Source organism: Polypterus senegalus, chromosome 8, assembly GCF_016835505.1.
Source record: "Polypterus senegalus isolate Bchr_013 chromosome 8, ASM1683550v1, whole genome shotgun sequence".
NCBI classification, from domain to species: Eukaryota; Metazoa; Chordata; class Cladistia; order Polypteriformes; family Polypteridae; genus Polypterus; species Polypterus senegalus.
In genome coordinates this window covers 171,682,733-171,708,795 of record NC_053161.1, presented here as the reverse complement: position 1 = coordinate 171,708,795, position 26,063 = coordinate 171,682,733, and the positions used below count along the sequence as shown (strand labels likewise).

The following is a 26,063-nucleotide window of genomic DNA, read 5'->3' as shown; positions in this document are numbered from 1 at the left end:
AAATATACAGAACTTAATCAGCAAAGTGTCCTTTATTATTTACATCAATAATTAAATCAAATATACTCAACTCTATTATGCACAGTCAGTTTAACATTCAGAAATAAAAAAAGGCCAAAGACAAATAAAGCAAGTGACACGTTTATTAGAGGAGCCGCTGAGATGGAATCCCTAGTTGAAAAGCCTCAGTGCTGCCATCTGTCTTTGTACTACAACAGTTGAAGGTCAAGTTTGTCAAACTCTTTGCTCACTTTAAAAAAAAAAAGATTTATTTTCACCAATACTAAAAGTGTATGTATTGCACATTTTAAATTTCACTTTAAACATACTGTATATTTACATGTATATGTATTTAGTTTATATTCTTGTCTAAATTCACTACAAGTAAAATGTTATTCTGATTAACAGAATTATGGTGCTGAAAATAAAAAGAAAGGACCGTCTGCTCCCAACACCACATGACGTTCCACTCGCCGTCTGCTGGTCCATCAATGAACAGACCTTCTGCTTCTGATAGAGAAATCCTCTCGACTTTCTCTAGTGCTTTAATAAGAGCCGATGACAAACACAGAAACAGAGGGGACGTCACTCATAGAGACACTTTCTGTACTCATTAGAGACTCACTAAAGCCAAATCAGCACATCCAGAATGATGTGAACTCTGTCGATCTTTTCAAAAGTGCCTACATCTCTTGACAGCACTTCATCAGGTAGTTGTAGAGGCCATCTGTCAGCTCCTCATCTTCTACTGTATAGAGGTCATTACCTGGTGACCTTTAGGAACTTCATTTTTAAACCATTTCGATGACATCTTTTCAGACATAGCAGCTGTTGGACAAGCAAATACAAGAGTTTTGTGCTAATAAGTCCTCATAGCTCTTTGCTACTAAATGGATTACAATAACAAAGTTTTACTTGTTACCTGAACTAAGTTACCAGCAAGTGATCATCTGCTTCATGACCCTTTATGATGAACTCCAACAGTTTTTCATGTTGAGTCCTCCTGAAGGCCCTGCTGATCTCTGCAGCCTCATAAATCTGAGCCCCTTGTTCTCGAGTCAGCTGCCCAACTGCAGCCACACAGCCAGCCTGCTCTCCTACACGGTGGACACACAAATAAATACATCAGACTGTCACATGAAGTATTTGTCTTGTGCAAGCTGTCTGGTATTGGTCTGAACACTCCTGTTTTCTCGTAAAAGTGGACACTTTGGAATAAAGAATTACTCTGTGGTTCACTACAAAAACTCTCGCTCGTGGTTATCTTAATAGTTTTTTAGAATACATTCATTATTTCAGAGTATTATGAATACCCCAATCTGGGCACTACCTAAAGTAATATGCAAGTCACAGGCATGTCATCATAAGATAAAAAGGGTATATAGAGTGCTCTCCATTATTACTGGCACCCCTTGTAAAAATCAGTAAGAAGGGTTAAAAAAAAATCCCTGTTTGCAGAAGAAATGTCACTTTGCACTGAAAAAAATCAGAAACATCTGATTTTTAAATGAAAAAATTTTAATTCAAAGAAAAACAAAGCCCTCATCAAGAAATAAATATTTCTAAAATTAACATTTTTATAAGGGATGTCATTAATAGTGGAGGACACGTTAAATGAATGCCACAATTAAAGGTATGCCACACATGAAGAAAAATATGTATATATTATCAGCATCTTTAAAAGACTGACAGTAATATCAAAGGGTCCCTCCTGGTCAGATAAAGAGCAGACTGAGAGAGGATAAGAGATAAAGTATTGAACTCCTACACAATCTAAACACAAATGTAAAGTCACATAAAACTTACAGTTCATATTCAAACACCATCAACGTGTCTACTCCACAGTCTACTGAACCAGCACGGACGTCCTAGGAAAAGAAGGAAAGAAAATAAAAATACACGTGAAAGTCAAACACTACAAGTGAATGACGAGTTTCAGAAATGGGTGTTTGCAATTTACCTGATTTTTCATTAACATCCAATTTCTAAAAGATATTCTTGTAGCAAGCTGGCTGAAAGGAAAAAAAATATAAATATCACTTATAATTAAATTGAAAGGCTCTGTGAACATCGCGACTGTCAGTCTGAGTCGAATACAATTTAGTGGCGCACTGCCATTGCAGGAAAGTAACAGTTTAGAAATGGCAGGCATCATCTGCACAAAACTACCTTGAAATTCTAATAAAATTGACGGTACAAAAACATCGCAGATTATTTGGTATTACAATTTAGACACATTACTCCAACTGTAAAAAATAAATCTTGCATGTGTGTAAAATAATAATAAAAAATAGCTAACTATACGTGAAATAATCATTACCTTAATTAATAAAAATGGGTTTTACCCTTTTTCTTGATTATTTTAATTCTAATTCAATAAAAAAAAATTAACAATAATGTTAACTTATTTTTCTTAAAATGTAAACATTTTTTATAACTTATTCTATGCAAAAAAAACTGTGAACTGAACACATTTAAGTTAAGTTAAATTTAATGACAGTGAGATGTGAGAGGAAGTGCCGTGTCATTACATCGATTTCTTGGTCTTTGCAACAACGCATTCAGCTGTAACGCTTATCCATCATAAGAGCTATTTTACTACGAATGTGTAAGTATAAAGCATATTAATTCCGTAATGAATAACTAGTATTTCATTTCGTATTGTTACAGATGTAAGCATTTGTTGTTTTCACGAAAACTTTCCCTTCATGTGGAAAACATGGCGGGTAAGGTAGCGTTTTTCTAACAACTTACCTCGTTGGTTTGCTTTAAAAAGCAAGCACATTTTTCGGATAGTTACGTATGTTAATGTTTTTTTATCGTTTAAAACTTTTATTCTACACAGAAAAAGAAAATGACACCTTGAGTTAAGTTTGAGAACGATATGGCGTTTGTCCTAAACTACGACCTGTAAACAACATGTAATGATATTTGCCTAACCGTCACGGTATTATTTTACATCTTATTTAATTAGTGTTCGACATAGGCCATGTATTTTCTGGTTAATTTTTAACACTGTGATTTATTTAGCGATGTTTGATTTCCTATTTTATTTCAGGATTTTCGCTATCGCATACTGAAAAGTAGTGAAAAGGCGGCCATTCATTTAAGAGGACATGTTAGCGTAAATGCAGGGCGTGTTTGAAGAGCGGCACCTGCCGTAGGATTTCACGCTTTCACTCTCTGTTTCCTTCCCGTTTACCACTCATTCCTGGGACATTATTTGATTGAGATATACTTTTTGAAGAAAGTTTAAAAAAAGAAAAGACAATTTTCATTGACATTTGAATGTCAGTAATTCGGTATAAAAAATATCCTCAGACATTTGCTTTAATTTTCCTTTGAAAATATAACTCCGTTGTTGTGACTATCTCTGTATGTTAAAATAAATAAAGATATATGGATTTTTAGCATGTATTTGTTAAGTCATTACTGTCCAGCGTTTCATACTCACTTTTTTGAGTACTTTAATTCAAATGAAAATCAGAGTAAAATGAAAGCATTTTTGCCACTACTTATATAATCAAACTCATTTATTTTAGGTAAATTTGAGTTAATTAATAAATTAAGTTTACTCAATAGTGCAGTATATTAAATCTACTCAAAAATATTGCTTGTAATTTGTTGCCTTATTTTTTAAGTCATTTTAACGCAGTATTTTTACAGTGTTACTGAAAAGAAAAAAAGGTAATATCATGCACCACTGTAGTCAGTCTGAACTTTTCCAAAAGCCTGCTTCACGACAGAATAACTGATCAAGCGTTTCCTAGATGCTTGTAAAAGTTTTTTTCGTTTTCCATGCACAGTCGAGGAGTTCTCATGAAACTCGCCTTGTGGAATTTGAAGAGTTGCCGGTACCGCTGAGTGCCGATCCACTTCAAACACTGAATAAAAATCAATTACTACAGCGAAAATGATTATTAATACAAACGTAAAGGTTCACGGTACAAACATAACCATGCAACACAAAGTTATCAAAAATACGAAAAAACTGCAACTTTCAAACGTTTTCATTTCGAAGCACACTTACTACCATTGTCAAAAATAATAATTTTCGTCGCTTTTTCTTCTTTTGTCAAATGGAATTTAACCGCCGCGGTTTCTTTCTTTCTTTTTTTTTGACTCTTTTCGTTTAATGGAATTTCGTCGCTTGATACAACGGCAGGTTACTGAAGAGGAAACTCTATAATGCGAAACCTCAAAGAGGTAGGGATCACGAACTGTGAAACGTATGGTTAAACTTATACTTGATGGACAATTTCAAACGCTGATAATTGGGCAGCTGAGTTTTAGAGTAACAACAATCTCATTCATTGAAATTCAGAATTAGCCAATAGCCACCTGCATTTACAGTTATACCGCCTTCAGATCCGCCCATAATGTCTCCGGTCTGCAGCGATACCCTTCTCGAGAAGCGCACACTCGGTCATCTACGACCTCAGCATTCGCGTCCGTCCTCTGTCACATCGCTTTCGTTGAAAAACTAGTAACGTTGATTTACCCTAAAAGACGATATTAATATACCTTCCTCCAATCTATTCATCTGACTTGGAAGGCCCTAATACAAGGGGTAAAAAAAATAATCAAAGAAAAATATTAAATACTGACATACAGTAAACTGTTCACAATGACATTTAAACAAAAACAATAGAAATGGCCGCTTGTTACACATGTGTTACATCTGCAAATAGTAAAACCTGCCAACTAACGGAAAATGCAGGATTAGCTCCGCTTTTTAAACTGTATTTTAAAAAGTTCCAGTTCAGAAATCTAAACGTCAGTATTGTTTGCAATCACACACTCCTGGCATACACACTCATACCTGACAATGTTAGCTTCATGTCAATGAAGGCAGGCAGCAGGATGCTGTAGTCTCTTTGCTTTTTACAAAGAGGGCACTTGGATTCATTTGGATATTTAATCAATGTAATCAAAGTTGGTTTTATATTCTCTGCCTACATGAAGAAATGTGACTGAGGAAATGAAGACAAAAATAATATGTAATACTAATCTGGCAGGGAGCGCTAACGTGCTTTTATAAATAGCTAAGTTAACTATAAGTTAAGATAAGATATTTAACATACGTTAATGACGACGATAAACATTAATACCTTTCATATTCTACACTAACTTTGCAGGTTCTCTACATAACATCTCATAAAAACGTGAAAAAGTTAATATAAATGAAATGATGTGGCAAATATTGAAAAGAAATAATACAAGAGGTAAAAAATAATTATAATGATATGCTTAAAAATAGGATATGTCAGGAATGACGATAAACAGAGAACACTTGGATTCGCTATACAGTATAAAATCGTACATCTCATTAGTTTTGTTTAATGGATCTAAAGATTCTTTAAATATACTGAGCTTTTTATTCTGTGAGTCCATAACTGGTTCTGTTGTGCCATTGTTCTGTGTCGGAAAACGTTTTCAGCTCCCTTTCTTTTTCGAATTGGAAAAATTGTACAGCAGCTGTTCTCCATCTCTTTCGACGGACTGTGGGTGGACTGTACAAGGCAGGAGGCGTGGAAGGCCGAGTCTTCGACCTGCAGCCGGACCCTTCTCACAAGCCTTGAAGCAGCGTTTCGAGCTCCAGTGTTTCGAAAGCTCGGCACGGTGTCGAAACCTCAGTATCGAGCGGCCCATCACTACTGGCTGGTCATTCAGGTGGAAGACACGAGACGAGAAAGGTACGTGATTGCGCCATATACGAGTTGGGTAACTTGAGAAGACGACGTACCCGCTTTTGTTTGAAAGTCCGCACACTGCTCATTCATTATCCGTGAGTGTCCGGCTGATGGCTGCACAACCTCGGCTTGGTGGCGGTTTTCTTAAATAGAAAGTGCACCGGAGCTCGGGGTTTCTTTCTCCTGTTGTACCGCCGAGTATGAACCCCCCCACCGCCCTCTGGACTTTTTGTTTTCTATTTAATACCCACGAAAAGAAATTAAAGATGCTCGAAGAGCTGACTCGAAATTCTGCATACTGTAATCTACTCGGCCAATTGTGTCCTGAAGCATCCATAAGTGGCAAACACAATACATTTACTATGCATATAAGTGCAACCTAAACAAGTTCAAATGGGGTCGCGTCACTCCAAATACAGTTCGAGCAAAACAGTGGAATTTCTCGTTAACCGAGTTATTTTTATTTATTAATTTCTCGTATACGATGTATAGGAGATATTGATTCTCGACGTTTTAGACCTCCCCGATTTTCTCGTATACAAAGTATGGGAATCCGCCAAAGTCCATTTGGATATTTTATTGGATCTCCACGTTTTAGACCTCCCCAGTCCGAAAACACCATTTGTGGAGTTATGTCTGTTTGTGTGTGCGTGTATGTAAACACGATAACTTGAGTACGCTTTAACTTAGGCAAACGAAATTTTGTGTACGTGTATTAGATACAAAACGTAGATTTCTATTAACTTCTATGCTATTTTCGATAACTGGAAGTGATGCTTTCCCATTTATTAATCTCCTCTTCAACTATTACTAGAAAGTTTTATGGAGACATATTTCGTGACGTCATAAAAAGCGACGGCTAGAGATCTCCGGTCAGCCGCAATACCGTTTTAGGAAGAAAGCAGTGATGCGAAACTGGACAAGAGTGTCGTTTGTAGCTAAAGTCATCTCAAGCAGGAGTCGAACGAGTTTAGAATCGCTTCGGAAACCTTTTCTTTATACCAAACAACCACGGGCATAGCTGTATGTGATTTGAGGGTTTCCAAATAATTCAACATGTAGCTACTAGAAAGACTCTAGCAGTTAGTATGACTCAAATATAAAATTACTCAATGGTCCGAGTGTCTTCTTTTTAAAGGCTTTAGTAAAACTCCAAGCAAACAGTTCACACAAAAAATAAAGTTTAACACACACACACAGATACACACAAACAAATCGTCTTGTCTACAATATTTCATTTTTGATTTTTGGTTACATGTCTTAAAGTTTCAATAAGTGATTGCACACACTGTACACTTGTAACGTTACAGTCAAAATGTTCTGTGCCTCTCTAACAATTGGTGTGTCTTTCTAACTGTCTGACTGCAGTTCTCTGTTGTGTAAATACAGGAATACAGCAGAGCATTATGGACACTCCATTAACCTTTTAGCTTACATGAATAAAACAGTCTTTCATTATGTTATCTTCCACATTCTGTTCAGGTTTAGCCAAAACATTCCTCACCACTTCCTCCCAGAATTACTCCACTATGAATATGCAAATCAATATAAATCGCCCTTAAGCTCAGCCTTCTGTGAAAAGACAATGGGAAAAGCATGGGGGAAAATATAAGAATTTCTGCAAATAACAAGTGGAGGCAGGGAAAAACATACTATTTGTTGATTTAAACAGTGGTATAAACAAGAAAAGGAAGTTAATCGAGTGATATAGCGTGTTGGAGAAACTCGAAAGCTCAAGTTCACAAAGTCGCACAGTGCCGGAAATAAAAAAGAAGTCACATATCAAAGTTGCCATGAAAAGGCGAGTTTTAGCCCACCATCTGAGTGTCATATGAAAGCTTATTAGGGTACAGACAAAAAAAAAAAAAATAGGCACACAGTGGGGAAAAAGCACGAGATGTCAACTTTAATCTCGAAATTTACACTTTAATCACGTAGTTTATTTTGTCATTAAAGTAGAAAATCATAAACTTCATCTTAAAATAGTTTAATTTTCTAGTTTCTCAAATCCCATCGTAACTAAAGTAGCACGTTAAATGCTTTGCTTTGTATTTGATCTTCTGTGTGGTCTATGTGTGTGAATCACTACGTGCTTCCGTTCTTTCTCTTTCTCCGACAGGACTCAGAATCCATTACATTTGTGATATTACAGCTCTCTGAATAATTAAAATAATAAGATGTATACGTGATATCATTTTCATGATGATTGGAATGAAAGCACGTTATTAAACATGGGACTACGATGGCGCAGTGATAGTTCATGTCTCACACAAGATCCTGCCGCGCCATGCGTGACTTTCGATGATATAATTTATTGCAGCAGTACTATCGTTTTCAAACTGTGGACGAAGGTTCAAACAAATAGCAGGCAGACACCAATTCTAATAGGCAGAATCTTTTATTTCTGACTTCTTGGTGAGCAGAGTGGCTTTTCCTTACAGAGAGAAAATGCAAGTAAGGGCCCCCGACAAGGGGGGTTTAGCTGCATTTATAACAAAATCTTCAAAGAGAATGATTAGAAAAAAATAGAGCAGTACCATTCAAGGCCATTAGGACATTCTTTACAAAATTTGCTGATTACAGAGGAAAACGTAAATTCTAGTCTTATATTTGGAAAGAAGCTTATCAGAAAACTTGTCATATGTTTGGCATCTTACTTGGACAATAACCAGACAGTGCTTGAGAAAAGCCGGGGAGTGGCTGAGAGCTGCATTCCACAGCTGGAAGCACACTTCTGTTAATAATAATACCTAGCCACACAGAGAACATGCAGATTTTCATACAGAAGCTAGCAATAGATTTTAAATTCCATTCCACATTCCCCCCTTTTTAAACTTAAAAGTTTAAATAATAAGATAGTTTAAGCTAAACAGTCCAGGTCGAAAGAAGACTGGGAAGAGAATTGGGCCTGGGAAAGAAGATGCATGCGTTCTGTGTGGAGAAAATAAGCTTTAGTTATTGAGGCAGTGAAGAACTTCTGGATAAAATAACGGATTAACAGAATAAGACAACAGCAAAAAGGGAAACAAAAATGGTTTAGGACCATTGGCCCAAAGAGCCAAAAGTGGATATAAACCATTCATAGAAAACCTTTGTTTTTAAATTATGTTCCTGGGCTTCCCACGGATTATACCCCCAGTCCTGGTCGCCAGTGTTTGCAAACACATCACTCCAGCTTGAACATTCAGATAGACTGGAGGAGGGATTTAAATCAGTCCATTTGTCTTGTCCACTGGACCCACAGGGAGCAATGGAACAAAAGTCAATCTGGAACGAGGCAGTTTTCCCTATTTGGAAAGTTAACGTGGGAAAATTCCATGTATTTGCTTCAATTGGTGAGTCCGATGGTCACCACCTGTTTGTCCTTGTCCTAAAGTCAGATGGATAAAAAAGATTAGGACTAGCAAAGCTATGAATGCCATTTTTTGCAATGCGACGCGTGAATCCAGGCGGGAAGTCCTTCGACTTTAACGGCGTGAGGTGTGGATAGCAACACTTGGAATGGTCCCCTCCAGCGAGGTTGATGCCAGTGCTTCCTTCGGGTGTCTCTGACCAGTATCCAGGTTCCCAAGGGAATCTGTGACTCGTTGGTGGAGGACTAGTTCGCCAAGCCTGGTTAACCTGCTCGTGGACCTCCTTCAGGGATGCTCGGAGACCTGTAAGACTGGAAAGAAGATCATTGTCCACAGTATGCAGATTGACATTGCCAATGACCATGCCAACAGGCATGGGCGTCCGGTCAGAATTTCAAAAGGCGACAGTCCCAACTGCCGGTGTGTCCTCCCTCTCAATCCCATTAAGGCCAGAGGTAAAGCGTCAGGCCAGGTTAAATTCGTCTGCTCACAGATCTTAGCCAATTTAGATTTCAGGGTGCCATTGCACCTTTCTACTATACCTCCGCTTTGAGGGTGGTACTTGCAATAGTGATGCACATTTATCTGGAGCCAAGTGGTCAATTCATTTATTACAGAGTTCACAAAATGGGTACCATTATCAGTCTGCAATTTTTGTGGTATTCCCCATCTTGGAATGATTTCTTTTATCAAGGCTTTTGCCACAGTTTTTGCATCTGCATGTTTGGAAGGGAAAGCTTCCACCCATCGGGAGAACACATCAACAATTACCAAGCAGTATTGGTACCCTTTAGATGGTGTTAGTTCAATGAAGTCCATTTGAAGATGTTCGAATGGACCCATTGGGTTAGTGTGATGGCGGGACTTACCTGAGTACCTTTACCTACGTTAAATTTTTGACATAGTGCACAGCGTCTGCAGAATTGCTCTGCATACGTAGAGAAGCCTACGGCTTCCCAATGTCTCTCGACATCTTGAATCATGGCATCCTTTCCGGCGTGGTCCAGGCCATGTGCGATTTTTGCCATACCTGGAAAAGAAGCTTTTGGAAGGAAAGGTTTGTTATTTTGCTTGTGAGTCCAGACCCCATCAGAGAGGGATCCTTCTTTGGACCATTTTCTCTTTTCTCTGTCCGTGGCTGCACTCTGTAAAGAGATTATTTGATTATCAGTGTCCTTTGTCGTCTTTCTGTTGAAATAAAAAAATTGGTGTGTTATTGTAGGCAGCCTGTTTAGCAAAGTAATCAGCCAGGTCGTTTCCTTTGCTGACAGGATCTTGTTTCCCAGTGTGGGCCTGGCATTTAACTATTGCCAGTCTTGATGGTTTTATTATAGCTTCGAGGAGGGATTCAACTAATTTCTGATGTTGGATGGGCTTACCAGTACTGGTTTTAAATCCCCTTAATTTCCACAATGCTCCATGATCATGGCAGACTCCAAAAGCATACCTGGAATCTGTATAAATGGTTCAATTGTGACATTAGACAAAGTACAGAGTACGTTTTGATAGTGTATTGCCCTAGCAGTAGTGAGATGTGAAGTTTTGGCCTGTACTAAAATGGAGTGTACAGCGTGAGGCACCTTTACTGTTAGGGGGCTCATGAGCACTATATCTGTACTGGCTAGCACGGCTTCTGTTGTGGCTGCTACTGCTCTGAGACAGGTTGGAAGTCCCTTAGCCACTGGATCCAATTTTTTCGAAAAATAGGCTATTGGCCTTTGTTTTTCTCCATGGAGCTGTGTTAGTACTGAACTCATATATCTCCCCTTTTCGTCCACGAACAAAGTGAATGGACGAGAATAGTCAAGGAGCTCTAACGCTGGCGCAGAGAATAATGCACTTTTTAAATCACACAGAGCCTTCTCAGCCTGCTCATTCCACTGTATGCAGCCAGAAAGTTGAAGGTCAGCAGTGTTAGCTAGACTTTGCAAAGGCTGTGCTCTTTCAGAAAAATTTAAAATCCATTGTCGACAGTAACCTAAAATGCCCAATACAGACATAACCTGTTGTTTTGTGACCGGTCTGGGCAGGTTTTGAATAGTGGTTATGCGGTCTTTTGACAGAGCTCTGGTACCACAAGTGATGTCATGCCCCAAATATTTGACAGTGGTTTGAACTAGCTGCAGCTTGGCCTTAGAAACCTTGTGCCCATTTTCTGCAAGATACTTGAGCAATAATTCGTATCTTGTGTGCATGCTTCTCTGTTTCGCTACAGAGTAATAAATCGTCGACGTACTGTATCAATGCACTTCCCCTGTCAGGCCAGAAGCCTTCCAGGTTTTGAGCAAGCGTTTGGCCGTATACACAAGGAGCCTCTGTATAACCTTGTGGCATAATGGTCCATGTCCAACGGCGGTTTTGAAAAGTAAAAGCAAACCAAAACTGAGAATCAGAATGTACAGGAATAGAAAAGAAAGCATTTGCTAAGTCAATAACTGAGAAATAATGTGCAGATGGAGGGATTGTAGACAGAATAGTGGAAGGATTAGGCACGATCGGTGCTCTAGGAAAGATAGCAGAATTGACTTGTCTGAGGTCTTGGACAAAGCGCCAAGAGCCATCATCTTTCTTTACTGGCAAGATAGGAGAGTTTACAGGAGAATATTTAATAGGAATTATAGCCCCCCTTTTAATGAGCTCTTTATGTACAGCAGCAATTCCGAGTTCAGCCTCTGGAGAGAGAGGGTATTGCGCACGGCGAGGATGGAAGGAGGATTTTGGAAAGATTACTAGAGGTTCACAATTTGCTATTCAGCCAAAATCATTTTTCCCTTGAGACCACAGTGTGTCAGGAATTGAAGAGAGCCATGGAATGCTATCAGTTTGCAATGAACATAAAGAGAGAGACGGGTGACACAGGGAACGAACAACTGGCAGATCAATCTGAATTACTACTTTAGTAACTAGATGGTCTGAGGTGTCAAAAATACCTGGCAAGCGTACAGCCAATCAGTTCTATTTAGACATTTTTAACCCAGTCCCCAATTTCAACCCAGTGAACGGTGTCAGATTTAGCCAGAGAGACATGGGGCACTGAACCACCTAGATAGAAAATACTTTGTGAATATGTGAGTTGAACTGACACAGCAGCTATAGTAGATAAAACAAAAATACATGGAATGTGCAAAGTTTCAGGGCATGTGCTGGAGGAAAGAAAAGATTCTAACCAAGGAGTGTCTACTTCAGCGGGGAAATATTGGGCAGTACAATGCAGGGTGTCCGGGACTTGTAAATGGGGAAATAGGCATGAGGGGAAAGAATGAAGGGCTTTCAAGAGGAGGGGTGTGGTGAGATGTCAAGGGTCCATGCAGCAAAAGAGGGCTTGGGGTGTGTAGTTTGGCATAGGAGCTTAGGAATGGAGCAGTAAAATCCTTGTTTAGTTAAAGAAATTGAGACTGACAACTTAGTCATAAGATCCCTTCCCAGCAAGTTCACAGGGCACAAATGATTTAACAGGAAGCGATGAGTTAATGGAGAGCTGTCGGTGCTGAGTTGCACTTGCAGAGGCTTTGAAATTAGTAGCGTGTGTGGTTGTCCTGAAGCAGTGAGAACCTTCACAGTGTCTTTCGAGGCAGGGACCCCCAACAGCGATAAAGTGGAGCGCGGGCTCCTGTGTCCACAAGAAAGACAGTTTCTTTGCCGTTTACTATTAAAGTCAATAAAGGATCAGTATCGGCATGACGAGTAAGCAAAGGAAACTGGAAAAGTGGCTGGTGGTCCCTGCTAATTCCTAGGACCAAGGAATGTCATTGGGCTCAGGGAGAGGGGTGGCGGAGGCGCTTGTGTGGGCAGTTGCGTCTGAAATGTCCAAGTTCACCGCAGCCGTAACAGGCATATGACGCTGGCGTCTGCTCCGAAGGGTCAGGCATCTGAGCGAAAGGATTATTAGGGCTTGATAATTGGAACCCTCGTCCTCTCCCGCGCCCTCGCCTTCCAAAGAAATTTCTGCGTCCTCTCCCCCTAGCCGGATCAGTTCCACCAGTATAGTAATTTATTTGTGCAGCCAACAGTTTGGTCTGTGTGTCTGACTCTTTTAATTTAGTCTGTCTCTCAGCATGCTCTGCATGACGCTTGACTTCCTCGAACGTAGCGCTTTCCCAGCCTAATGCAAGACAAGCAAACTTAGACAAACGGAGGCTCTGCAGCACGAATTCTATCGTTTTCATTGTCTAGCCCAGAGTGATTAGCCATCAGATCTTGCATCCGGTGAGCCCATTCATCCACTGTCTCGTCTTTTTTCTGCTTAGCGGCTGAAATTAGTGACCAGTCTGTGCCCTTTTTATATTTTTCTGCCAGGGCTCCTTTCAAAGGCTCCCACTGGCCGAGGAAAGGACCTTCATTCCGGGGCCTCGGGAAGAGCTTCATTCCAACGCCAAGGGCACCGTTAAGATCACCGTGATTTACAGTTGCCCATGTGGTGCCCAGCTTTCGGCGGAGCACCTGTGTCCACTCTGCAGCATTTGGTTTATACATGTCATCAAGCTGCTGTAACTGTTGCACAAATTTCAGTCCACCGACCGTTTTGGGGTCGGGCAGTTCAGACACCACATCCTTTAATTCTTGAATGTCCCAATTGCGGTGAATCATTACAGTAGTGGGATTATTATTGCCTGGGGGTTGTGCGGGATCATGTCGGGGGTTGGGGACTTCAATGAGGGGGCAAGAGAATGTTGGGCCAGAAGGTTTAGGGGAGCCGAAGGGGGAAGTAAAACCGCCCATAGGTTTAGAGCGAGGGTCTGACTTCTCGTGCGCTGGGAGACAGATGACTCTTCTGGTTTCTGCCATTGCAACCCAGTAGCACCTTGTGAATGATCTGAATCATCTTCCTCAGGGTCAATATGTGAGGACGGGTCATAATGATATTGTTCATCATAAAAACTTGCTCCAGACGGTTCGTCTGTTAACAGGGGTGCAGTTGGAGGAGGGGGTGCAGGAGGTGGAATCGGGGAGTTTGGTAAGGAGGGGGTGGACAGATTACGGGGTATAGGGGGTCTTTCTTTTCGTTCTTCTTTCTTTTACTTTCAGGCTTGGGCTCTGTCTCTACCTTCATTTTCTGCAACGCTAGCAATAACTTTCCTTTTCTTTCTGTCTTTTGACCTCAGCAGCCAGCAGCTCGTTACGCTTCTGCGCCGCTTGCAAGGTCCTATCCTTTATCACCAATTCCCATCTATCAAACATTTCCATTCGATATGGACCTTTGTTACAACATCCTCGTACATTTCTACATACAACATCCTCGTGCATTTCTACATAATATTTTCCTTATTTCTTGTATTTCTGATATGTCCCCAGTCCCGTCTATCGGCCATCTGCCACCACTCTGTTTATTCCATTTTTTACATGCTTTCTTAAAGTCTAATCCGGTTTTCTTTTCTATTAATTTCCTAGGTGAACCCCCTTTCGGACCCGAGTGAAAGCTCGTGTCGAGACACTTTCCAAAAATAATCCTTCTAACAGAGACTTTTGATTTCCCAAAGGAGTCTGTTTGACCGGTTTACTATTTTGCTTTCCCATAATGAATGGCACTGGACCACAGTAGAACAATTCAGCCCTCGCGGAGTTCTGCTCCCAGTCCTGTCCCACTCCCGGATTAGTACTCAAGTGGTTTCGTGTCCGTTGTTTAGCAGAATCGTACAACAATATTCAGCGTGGAGTCCGGAATACAAGATGTGCTTAACACCAATTCCTTCGTCAGACGCCTCCTATGTGCCAAACTGCTAGTGCATGTCTCCACCACAGAGCAACCAGAAGCAGGATTATGACCAGACGTTAGGAACAGAAAACTCGTCCACCCACTCAGTGTTATTCCCAGACACTCAATTCATATACTATGCTTTTCTTACTCCCATTCCTCTATTTAATAGGAGTGTGCCACTCACCCCTTTCTATCCCGCTCCCAGGGAGTAACTTACTAACGTACTTGTAGTATCTTACACTGTCCCCCGAGGGACCCAAGTATTATTCCCTATTTTCCAGTTACCATCCACTACGTTAGTGATACAGTATTTATTTTCCTTAACTTCCCGTAAACCGGTCAAATCCCTGAGCTACTTCATTCACTCAATCGGACTCCCTCGGTCTACTCACCAAGAAATTCGTGACCTGCTAGGGAAATCCCAGTTGGTTCGACCTTCGTATTCGGTCAGAGGAGGCCAGGGACTTCTCACGCAGGATACGCCCAAGGCAGGCCAGTCCTAGCTTTTGCCGTAGCTGGTCCTTCCGACCCGGCCGGAGTCGGTCCTTTTACCGGTCCTCTGGACGATCCCGCTCGAGGAGTCACCTGTCCGTCTCCGCCCCACGTTCGGCGCCAGAAAACTGGGGACGAAGGTTCAAACAAATAGCAGGCAGACACCAATTCTAATAAGCAGAATCTTTTATTTCTGACTTCTTGGTGAGCAGAGTGGCTTTTTCTTACAGAGAGAAAATGCAATGAAGGGCCCCCGACAAGGGGGGTTTAGCTGCATTTATAACAAAATCTTCAAAGAGAATGATTAGAAAAAAATAGAGCAGTACCATTCAAGGCCATTAGGACATTCTTTACAAAATTTGCTGATTACAGAGAAAAGCGTAAATTCTAGTCTTATATTTGGAAAGAAGCTTATCAGAAAACTTGTCATATGTTTGGCATCTTAATTGGACAATAACCAGACACTGCTTGAGAAAAGCCGGGGAGTGGCTGAGAGCTGCATTCCACAGCTGGAAGCACACTTCTGTTAATAATAATACCTAGCCACACAGAGAACATGCAGATTTTCATACAGAAGCTAGCAATAGATTTTAAATTCCATTCCACAAAACATACTAACCTCCAATTCCTGTCCTTACTTTTCTTTCTCCAAATACCCAATCGCCACACAATCAGCTCTGTAATAGACGTTAAGCCATCTGTAAGCTTACAACGACGATTCTTCAAAACTTTTAAGGAACACTGAAATATCTTCATAGCACGTGTTTAATTATTCTATTCATCTATCCTTCCAGTGTTGCGCCTGCCTCAGCAAATATTCAGTGCGAAGCAGGAACAATACGTGAACTTGCTAGCACTGCGACACCGTGTCCTCACATGTTTAATAATTAACAATACAGATTATTTGAATGAAGGTAAAGTTTAATCTGTATAATATAATCAACATATTTTGCTGCATTTCATCTTAAAAATGATATTGTCATCATATGTAAATATGAGCTTTATAAAGTGGCGCAGGTTGTGTAATATTATAACTGTAGTGCAAGTTTACAATAAGGTGATTGTACTTATAAGTACAAACAGTTCTACAAGGAGCAATTAATTGAGTGCGTTTAAAGTTCTTGGGATGAAACTGTTTCTGAACCACGAGGTCCGTACAGGAAAGGCTTTGAAACGTTTTGCTGTGGCTGAGGCAGCGTGTGCTTGATGCTGTATCCCGATAATTCTCTTTCTGATCAGCTGCTGCTGTGATTCACACTCAGATACAGTGATATTAATACTCCGAGTGGTGCAGTGAGAGTAATATGGAAAAAGATGATCCCCTGTGGCAACCCTTAAAGGGAGCAGCTGAAAGAAGAAGAAGAAGGTGCAGTGAGAGTAACAACGCTAATGCAGTTATGGTATTTAGAATAGTTTGTCCATTCCGTGGACCAATATATTGTTACAAGTTAATTACAATCAGATGCATTAAATTAATAAGCAACATGCAGTGTGGGGTACAGCCCAGACACAGACAGGTAGACATGATGTTTTCGCCACACATGTTTATTTTACAATATTTACAATCTAATAAAGTGCACAAACCCAGTGCCGCAGCACCAATCCCCCCTCAAGTCCAGGCCTTCTCACAATGCCTTTCAGTTCTCTGATCCACCTCCACTCCTCTCCTCTGAGCTCTGTCCTCTTCCACCCTACTCCAGCCATCAAATGTAGGGAGGCGGCCCCTTTTATACATGCCCGGATGAGCTCCAGGTGCTTCCTGACACTCCTCCGCCAACACTCCCCTGTGTGGTGGAAGTTCCGGCTGCACACCTGGAAGCACTCTGGGTGTCCCTGGTCGTCTTCCTCCCTGCACTTCTGGGTGTGGCGGAAGTGCTGAGGTCCAAGGCTCCAAAGGCACCATGGCGCCCCCTGGCGGTGACCACGGGCCCCTAAAGGGTTGAGCTTCAAAGCTCTGTACCCCTGGCCCCCAAAGCAACCAGGGTGGTTTCCCCCACATGGTCTGGAGGAGGCGCAAACCATCCTCCGCTCCATCTGGGTGTTCCGGCTGGGCAGCAGCCCCAGCCACTCGCCACAGCGGTTAATTTCAGTGTGTTTATAAAGCCGCATCACTAATGTAGATCTGAAAAAGAAAGATAAACCACACAGGAACAGTAGCACTGCTTTGATGCTGGGTGCTGCTGGTCTGCAAAACCGAGCGGAGAACTTGCGTACAACAGGGTATGAGGTACCGTGCAAATGGGCGTTTAGATTTTATACATCATGATTTGAACATAAAAACGTTCTTATGCAACATTTCTGTGCATACGCACCGTTTATAAGTGAGGCCCCTGGTGTTCCAAACTATCCATTTCACAATTCCAGATGCCCGCTGTGTTCCTGGGAACACTCAAAGCTTTAGAAATCGTTTAACCTTCTTGCTCTGATCTATGCCTGACCACAGTTTGATCAAGGCTTGAGTTTTGTCATTATAAGCAGGCTGTTTCTGTTTCATTTTTCTTTTTCTGTTTTTTTTTTTTGTTTGTTTTTCTGTTTTTCTTCTTTATCTTATTCTTTTTCTTACCTGTTGTTTCTTTTTCTTCTGTTGCTTTTTCTGTTTCTTGTTTCTTCTTTTTCTTTTTAACTTTTTCTGTTTCTTTTTTTGGTTTCTTTTTCTTTATCTTTTTCTTCTTTTCTTTGCTTTTTATTTTTCTTTCATTTCATTTTTTCGTTTCTTTTTGTTCTTTCTTTTTCCATGTGCTTGATCAAACATCTCCAAACAGTTTAGTCCAGTTTTGCATTCCCCCACACCTCCGCGATAGTCAAGCCCTTCCTTTAGCTGAGCCCACCCTTGTTCTGGTAGCCCTCACTCACTTCTAGTCGAGTCAAGTCAGTTTTATTTAAGGAGCACATTTAAATTAACAGAGGTCGACCAAAGTGCTGCTCAGCTTTCATAAATAGATCAATACATATATAGATGAAGATGGTAATTCTATGTATGTTCGGTCTTTTAGAAGAAAAAACAAAATGCAGCTGTGAGAAAAATAAATTAAAAAAGTTGAGTTTTTAGGAGTTCTTTCAAATGATCCTCTGTGTCAGTTTGCTGATTAAAGTAGTCAGTGACTTGTGGGTTAAGGCAGACGTAGGCCATCAATCTGTTCTTGTTCTACAAGACCAGAGTGCAGCATCTAACAACATAGACCACTGTATCTTTAAATTACCTTAGTCAATGGGTGCCCCTCTTGGGCTGTGTCTTAAGTTAGTTTCTGTCTTATTTAACAGTCTTATTAGTTGTGAAGATTGTAGTTTAGAGCTCCATAATATTATACAGTATATGGCATACCATAATCAGCTCTTCTGGGCCCACTGTTATTTTCAATCCCCATGCTCCTCTTTGGTCAGATTATCTCAAAACACAAGGTGAACTACCACAGTCATGCAGATGTTCATATATTCTGAATTTATGTTCATCCTCCTCCTCCTCTCTCACACAATCACACACACTGACTAGCTTCTCAGAATGACTCTGTCTTGCTGTTCTCGTCCCCCTTTTCTCACTGTGTCCCCCATACAGGTCTATGTGGACATACAAGAATATTCCTGCCGAAACAGCCGTTTTAAAAGGGGTCTCACTGTGATGAGCTACGAGGTGTGTGTGAAGGAGTCTCCTCCAAAGTGTTCAGTGTGTTTTTGGTGCTCTTCTTATTTCTACTCTCCTCTCTATCTACAGATAACAAGGAAGCTACAGTCACTAGTTGTCCAATATGGAGAAGAAGAGTCCAACTGTCCAGGGACCTCATCATGAGACACACAAATATGAAGAGGGCATCTCAGAAGTTCAGAGGGACAAGGAGGAGACAAATCCCACACTGCCCTGGGGCCTTCTTTTGATGAATGGGATAGAAGTCGATGAGGAGCACTGTATATGGAGGTCTGGAGATCTAGAACAGGAGTGTGTCTGCATAAAAGAGGTGGAGGAGGAGGAGGACTATGATAGTGGACCTCTAGACTTTACAGTAGACTCTGAGCTGATGTCTTATATCACTAAGCAGAAAAAAGAAACTGTTGACAGTTTGAAGGAAGAAGACCTCAAGCAGGGGTCTGACAGGCATTGTGTTAATCCAGATGAAGAGGGTCCTGGTTTAGGATGCACACCGAGTGGACACTGCTCCATACCGCATCATTCTGTCAATATGACACATGAATCTGACATGAATCTGACAGGCTCAAGTCCTTCTGGAGAAGGTAGGTTTATAAATACAAGAATTAGCCTGAGGCTGTGGGCTGATGGGATTGACCCAACATGCTTGACCTTTTCTTTATCACTCAGAAATGTCAGCTTGTTGTGGTTTGTGTTTGTTTTTTTTTTTTTTTGTTCTAACAAGTTAAGCCAGTCATTTCACCTTGTCAAATATTAATCAAATATCAAAGCAAACTTTATTGTCATCTCAAACATATGCAAGTATACAGATGGATGAAATTGTGAAGCTCAGGGTCCACAGTGTAACAACATGAAGTGCAAATAAAAAATTAAATTAAAAATAGAATTAAAATTAAAATTAAAAATTTACATTTAAATTAAAACACAAACAAGAGAAGACATTGTGCAAAGACAAGATTGATACAATGTATGATATTATGCAATCTAGATACATAAATATAGTCAATAAATATGTAATATAAATAAATAACAGATATAGGTAATACAGAAATTATCAGTGTATGATAATAGATGTTTAAGACGTGTAAACAATGACAGGTCAGAATGTTTCACAGCAGACGGATATCAAAGAATGTCAAAGTGCAGTGTGCAAAATCCGTAAAGGTCAGTATGAGATTTTCAGTTCTTTTCTACCTGCACACTCGTCTTTGCAGGAAAGTGGCTCACATGTATTAAAGTTCTGTTTTTAGATGTGGGTGAGGCTGCGTTGAAAATCCCAGGGGGCATCCTGGTGTTAAAGAGTCTGACAGCTTGGGGGTAAAAACTGTCCTGCAGCCTGGCAGATCTGGCTCTGATGCTGCAGTATCTTCTCTTGGATGGCAGAAGTGTGAAAAGTCCATGTGAGGGGTGTAAGGGGTCCTGCACAATGCTGTAGGCCTTGTGGACACTGTTTTTGTAAAATATGTGCTGTGGTGAAGGGAGAGGCACGCCAATAATGTTCTCTGCTGTCTTTACTATCCTTTGCTGGTGCTTGTAGTCGGATATGTTGCAGTTGCTGTGGCTGCCAAAGTATAATGCGAGATCAAGCACGGGTAAAACATGTGCCAGAAGAAATTTCTCAGTCCAAAAGTTTGTTTTAAAAATATTTAGAGAAAGTTAAAAGCAAATAATCCACACAAGAATCAAGAAAAAAGTAGTTAAACACGTAGAATAAAAGGCAAAAAAGGGAAAAATGTATCTTCTTTAGTCTTAACTTTTCTTGAGATATTATAGTTATTTCTGTACTTAAGTTGTTTACTTCTTCTTCCATACTTAAAGATTCTTAGTTTCTTCTTCGGTATGCTTTAGACGTACGGCTCAACAGTTAAATAAGTGCTGTTTTACGAGTTACTTTACACACTCAAAAATCATGTAGGCACGTTCACAGGCACGGTTTAAAACCATATTCCTTCTACACCTTACACATGGCAAGGCTGGTCACTAACTGAGAATATTTAGTCAGAGCAGATAGAAATAGCTAGAATATACCAAATTCTCTCAACTTATGGGGGTTATTGGAACCACCCATAGATTATGCATTGTCATCTAGTAAAATATTTATGGATCTTGTATAACTAGGAAAATGGCTCTTACAGTTGCCATACCAGACAGTGATGCAGCTGGTCAGAACACTCTCAACGGTGCATCAGTAGAACATGGTGAGGATGGAAGGGGGAAGACTTGTTCGCTTTAGCCGCCTCAGGAAGTGATGTCTCTGCTGGCTTTCTTGATTACTGATGAGGTGTTATGCATCCACGTAAGTTCCTCAGTTTATGTGCACACCGAGGAACTTGGTACTCTTAACAGTCTCCACATCTAAAAGGTTGATGATAAGTGGGATGTGGGCAGGATGTGATTTTCTGAAGTCCACAATTATCTCTTTTGTCTTGTCGACATTGAGGGATAGATTGTTGTCTTTACACCATGCCGACAGCTGTTTCACCTCATCTCTGTATGCTGTTTCATCATCCCTGCTTATCAGTCCCAGCACTGTCGTATCATCCGCAACTTGATGATGTGGTTGGTGTTGGCACATGGTTGGCTGTGCAGTTGCAAGTCAGCAGGGTGAAGAGCAGTGGACTAAGCACTTAACCCTGCGGCGCTCCAGTGCTCAGTGTGATGATGCTGGAAGTGTTGCAGCCCACCCAAACTGATTGGGGCCTCTCTGTCAAGAAGTCTAGGATCCAATTGTAGAGGTTGGTTTTCAGGCCCAACCTGCTCAGTTTTACAGATTTTGAGGGATGATTGTGTTGAAGGCGGAGCTAAAGTCTATGACTAACATCCTGACATATGTGTCTTTTTTATCCAGATGTTTCAGGGAGAGGTTGTCCACTGAACAATTCATTTATGGTAGCCAAATATGTCACCTTTACTCTGTTTCCATACTAACATTGGGTATAACGGCACCGTGATTGGGGTCTTGTGGGGGGCATTAAGCTGTGTGGAAAATATTTGCTAGATTACGTAGGTGATCTGAGCTGACAGTAATGGTGTACAAAGTATGAGATTACTGTTCTTTAATATCACTTTCTGGTAATGAAGTCTTGTAAAGTATCACATTTTAAATGAGGTGTCATCAAAAATTCTTATCAGGTCTGTGTTGTGGCAACCAAAATAGAAAATGTTTGGACTTGAACATGATTTTTTGCCAAATTGACAGTGAAGTTTCTCAATTGCTCTACGTGTAACTCACTCACTAAATCACTTTTGTTTTGTATTTGTTCAAAAGTTTTTTGGGTTAAAAATGTGGAACATTGCTTCCTAAAGTCTCCTGCTGTGTGTAATCTAACAGATGATAAATGTGCCTTTTTGACTTGTACATTCAACATAAAGACCCTATGCACTCTGAGCTGCAGGTTGCAAATTCACAGAAAACCAAGCTTTCCCAAATTCTCCTGGCCTTTCACCTTAGTCAGATGTATAAAATAAATATAAAACTGGTTCGGTCAGAAATACCATTTTTTTGTAGTTCACATCTTACCAGCGGCTCAGTGGCGCAGTGGGTAGCGCTGCTGTCTCGCAGTTAGGAGACCGGGTTCACTTCCAAGTTCCTCATTGCGTGGAGTTTGCATGTTCTTCCCGTGTCTGCGTGTGTTTTCTCTGAGTACCTTGGTTTCCTCCCACAGTCCAAAGACATGCAGGTTAGGTGCATTGGCGATTCTAAATTGTCCCTAGTGTGTGCTAACCCTGCATTGGGCTGGTGGCCCTGCCCGGGGTTTTTTTTCCTGCCTTGTGCCCTGTGTTGGCTGGGATTGGCTCCGGCGGATCCTCGTGGCCCTGTGGTTGGGATGTGGCTGGTTGCTTAATGGATGGATGGATGGACTTCTTACCAAATGCATTTCAGTTTGTTTAAAAGGACTAGACATTACAGTTCCTGATAATTCAGCACAGCACTTGCCTTGAATAGGGTTGGCAATGTCATCTTTGTTGGGATGACATTAATAATGATCAGTTAGTGATGTTTCCATCAATACAACATATCAATCGTGCACTCCGGTCTCCTAGAGTCTTTCAGCCTTATACCACAAGACACCCACAGCTGAAGCAGGCCCACCACAGGCTGATCAGACCTGGGTGTGTGTTGAATGGTGTAGATAAAAGACAAACAACTCAGCAAGGTTTGGGGTTTTCCGGCCCCATATACTGTAAAGAGCGAGTCCAAGTAGAATTTTACACCAATAGGTTTCATCTAACAGAGACTGCTAACATGGTGGTGTGGGGGTGCATTTATAGAGAGGGACGGAAAGTAGATAGAGAGGAATGCTGGGAAGGAACCCAGATGGAGGCTGGGATTGATGATGTCATCAGAGGTCGACAGAGGGAAGGCAGAAGTGGTGATGCATGATCAGGTAGTCGTGGCAGATTCATGGCGGTGGTGCATCTTTCTTTCTGCAGGAATAAAGAGAGAGAGGTTAGTACCCCGCCATTCCCTTCTGGCATGCGCCTTCACGTTACAGTTTGGGTCCTTATGCGGCCCCCTAATCGTACGTGCGTGACAATGGTTACTACATATATATACTCTTTGGAGTGCAAGCAACTGTTGCTGGGGGTGCCAGAATCCATCAAGAAAGAAAAATGAAAAACATTATTTGTACAAAATCTTAATTTATTTATCCATTCCTAAATAATTAAATGGGCAGGCTATTTCGTATCAGTGCAATACGCTGCTTGTTAAAACGGATGACTCCCGCTCTTACGTGCATGTCTGCGTGGATATTATGAACTTTCGTATCTGTTCAAGTTCTATTTAAATTTTAAATAGAAGGAATTTTTATTTAGTCGACAGAAATATCTTTGGTAGGCATGTAAGTTAAATGTAGGCATCACTGCATAAATTTTTCTTCACCATAGAAATGTAAAGAGTAAATTCACCTTACATTCCAACCAAAGATATTTGTGTCGACTAAATTGAACTTGAAAAGATATATTTTTTCGAATGTGATCACGCAATTCAGATCGAGTTGACACGCACTACATCAAGCCCGCGTGCTATTGTGGTTTTCGTCTGCTGTGCTCAATAAGTCACCCTCCTCGCTCTTACTTTTTTACCGTTCATCTAATGATTACACTGAGTATGGCTTTACCAAAACAATCATTGATGGCAAATAAAGTATCCATTATTCATAAAGCTTCAATTGGTGATCTGTCTTTCTGCGTTAACCGCATATTTTTTCATACATCTCAAACCAAGGGGATACGAGGGTAAAATGAATCGGGAAGCACTGATACATATGTATGTGTGTGTATATGTATGTATGTATATATTGAAATAGTTTTACTGTGAAATAATGCAAAGAGTACGCGACACATGTTTTGCCCTAATTTTGGGGTCATCAGGCGTAAATACTCAGTGCACCCCCTCTCGGAAATCGAACCTCGGTGCTAGAGGCGAAGCCTCTTCCATTGCGCCACGGCGTGTGGTTTGTCTATTTGAGAGTATGTAGATCAGGGTATATATATTGTCACGCTAGGGTCACAGATTTGCACAGAGACACAGGAGATCGTAGAAACAAGAAGGATTTTTATTCAAACACTGCAAACACATGAGCTTAAACCTGCTCCATGACAAGTCAGAGATGACAGTTCCGCTAGGAGCAGAGAGAGAGATAAAAGCAAACAATCAATTCCAAAACCGACAGGCGCTGCGCAAGGCTTTTAAGTTAGCGGAGTATTGCGTGAGGCTTGTATTACGCGTTATAGCGCAAGTGAGAAGGTAAGGAGCAATGTGATGGTAGTCTGTGTTTCAGGGGTATTCCCAGGGGCATCTTTGTCCTCTTGGGGTGCCATCATCCCTCCAGCTTACACCCTCCCCCTCAGCTTTATTCACATTCTTGTGAATCAAGCGACTCTCTGTACCAGGTTCAGGTTCATGTAGTCGTGATAATAACATCTGCGTTGACGTGTTCAGAGCCTGTTCGATGTTTCACTTTGAAGCTGTAAGGTTGTAAGCCCAGAAACCATCTCATGAGGCGAGAGTTTGTGTCTTTCTGTCTGTACAACCATTGAAGTGGAGCATGATCAGTTACCAAAGTGAAGTTTCGCCCCCACAAGTAATAGCGAAGCGCTTCCACAGCCCACCTAATTGCCAAGCATTCTTTCTCAATTGTAGAATAATTACGCTCCCTAGGAAGTAATTTCCTACTCAAATATGTGATTGGATGTTCTTCTCCATCAAAAATCTGTGACAGGACTGTGCCTATACCAAATGCACTTGCGTCTGTTTGCAAGACAAAATCCTTTGTGAAATCCGGGTTCCTTAGCACCGGATAAGAAGACAATGCTTTTCTTAAATTGCTGAAAGAGTGTTCGCAGTTTTCTGTCCACAAGATAGGTCGGTTTTTCCTGCCTCTAGTAAGTTCTGTAAGGGGAGCAGCTCTATGTGCAAAATTTGGAATGAACCTTCTGTAGTAACCAGCAAGCCCCAGAAAAGCGCGTACCTGTTTCTGTGTTTTTGGTCTCGGGTAAGCAAGCATTTCTTCTATTTTCCTTAACTGTGGCCTAAGTAAACCCTTGCCCATAGAATAGCCTAAGTAATGAGTCTCGGACATGCCCAGTTTACATTTCTTAGGGTTAGCAGTAAGGCCAGCCTGTCTCAAGCTTTCAAGAACAGCTTGAAGCCGCTCTAAGTGTGTTTGCCAATCATTGCTGAAAATCACGACATCGTCAAGGTATGCCCCGGAATATTCAGAATGAGGACGCAGGATCTGATCCATCATACGCTGAAAAGTTATAGGTGCTCCGTGAAGACCAAACGGGAGTCTTGTAAATTCATAGAGTCCGTCAGGAGTCGCAAATGCCGTTTTCTCACAACTGCTAGCCTCTAAAGGCACCTGCCAATAGCCTTTCGTGAGATCTAGCGTGGAGATGTAGCTCGCCTGACCCAATTTTTCCAACAGTTCATCGACACGGGGCATCGGATAAGCATCGAATTTAGAGACCTTATTCAAGCGTCTGAAATCGATACAGAACCGAACCTAACCATCTTGCTTTGGGACTAATACGACTGGGCTGCACCAGTCACTTTTACTTTCACAAATTACACCCAATGTCAGCATCTTTTTTACCTCGTTGCGCACAATATTTCGTTGCACTTCGGCTGCATCTGTACGCGAACGCCAGGTTTGGTGGTGATTTTATGTTTTGTAATGTTA

At 41.0% G+C, this 26,063-nt stretch overlaps 1 protein-coding gene and 1 long non-coding RNA gene across 4 annotated transcripts in view; one reads left to right on the top strand and one right to left on the bottom strand.

The window, feature by feature from the left end:
* Positions 1 to 318: 318 nt before the first annotated feature.
* Positions 319 to 4,049, bottom strand: LOC120533492. Of its 3 annotated transcripts, none has more exons than XR_005634514.1 (4): positions 4,031 to 4,049; positions 1,961 to 2,012; positions 1,807 to 1,868; positions 319 to 1,097 (listed from the first exon to the last, which is right to left on the bottom strand). It is a non-coding gene; the product is annotated as an uncharacterized LOC120533492 (long non-coding RNA). The 3 variants fall into 3 exon arrangements; XR_005634513.1 differs by lacking the exon at positions 4,031 to 4,049 and having other exon boundaries at positions 319 to 828; positions 923 to 1,097; positions 1,961 to 2,256; XR_005634512.1 differs by lacking the exon at positions 4,031 to 4,049 and having other exon boundaries at positions 1,961 to 2,256.
* A 1,372-nt stretch (positions 4,050 to 5,421) lies between these two features.
* The window catches only part of LOC120534702, a 61,048-nt gene continuing 40,406 nt past the window's right edge, over positions 5,422 to 26,063 (top strand). Inside the window, exons 1-2 of the mRNA XM_039762289.1 lie at positions 5,422 to 5,696; positions 18,943 to 19,457. Coding sequence (XP_039618223.1) covers positions 18,977 to 19,457 — 481 coding nt within the window. The 5' untranslated portion in view covers positions 5,422 to 5,696; positions 18,943 to 18,976. The remainder of the gene's footprint in view (positions 5,697 to 18,942; positions 19,458 to 26,063) is intronic.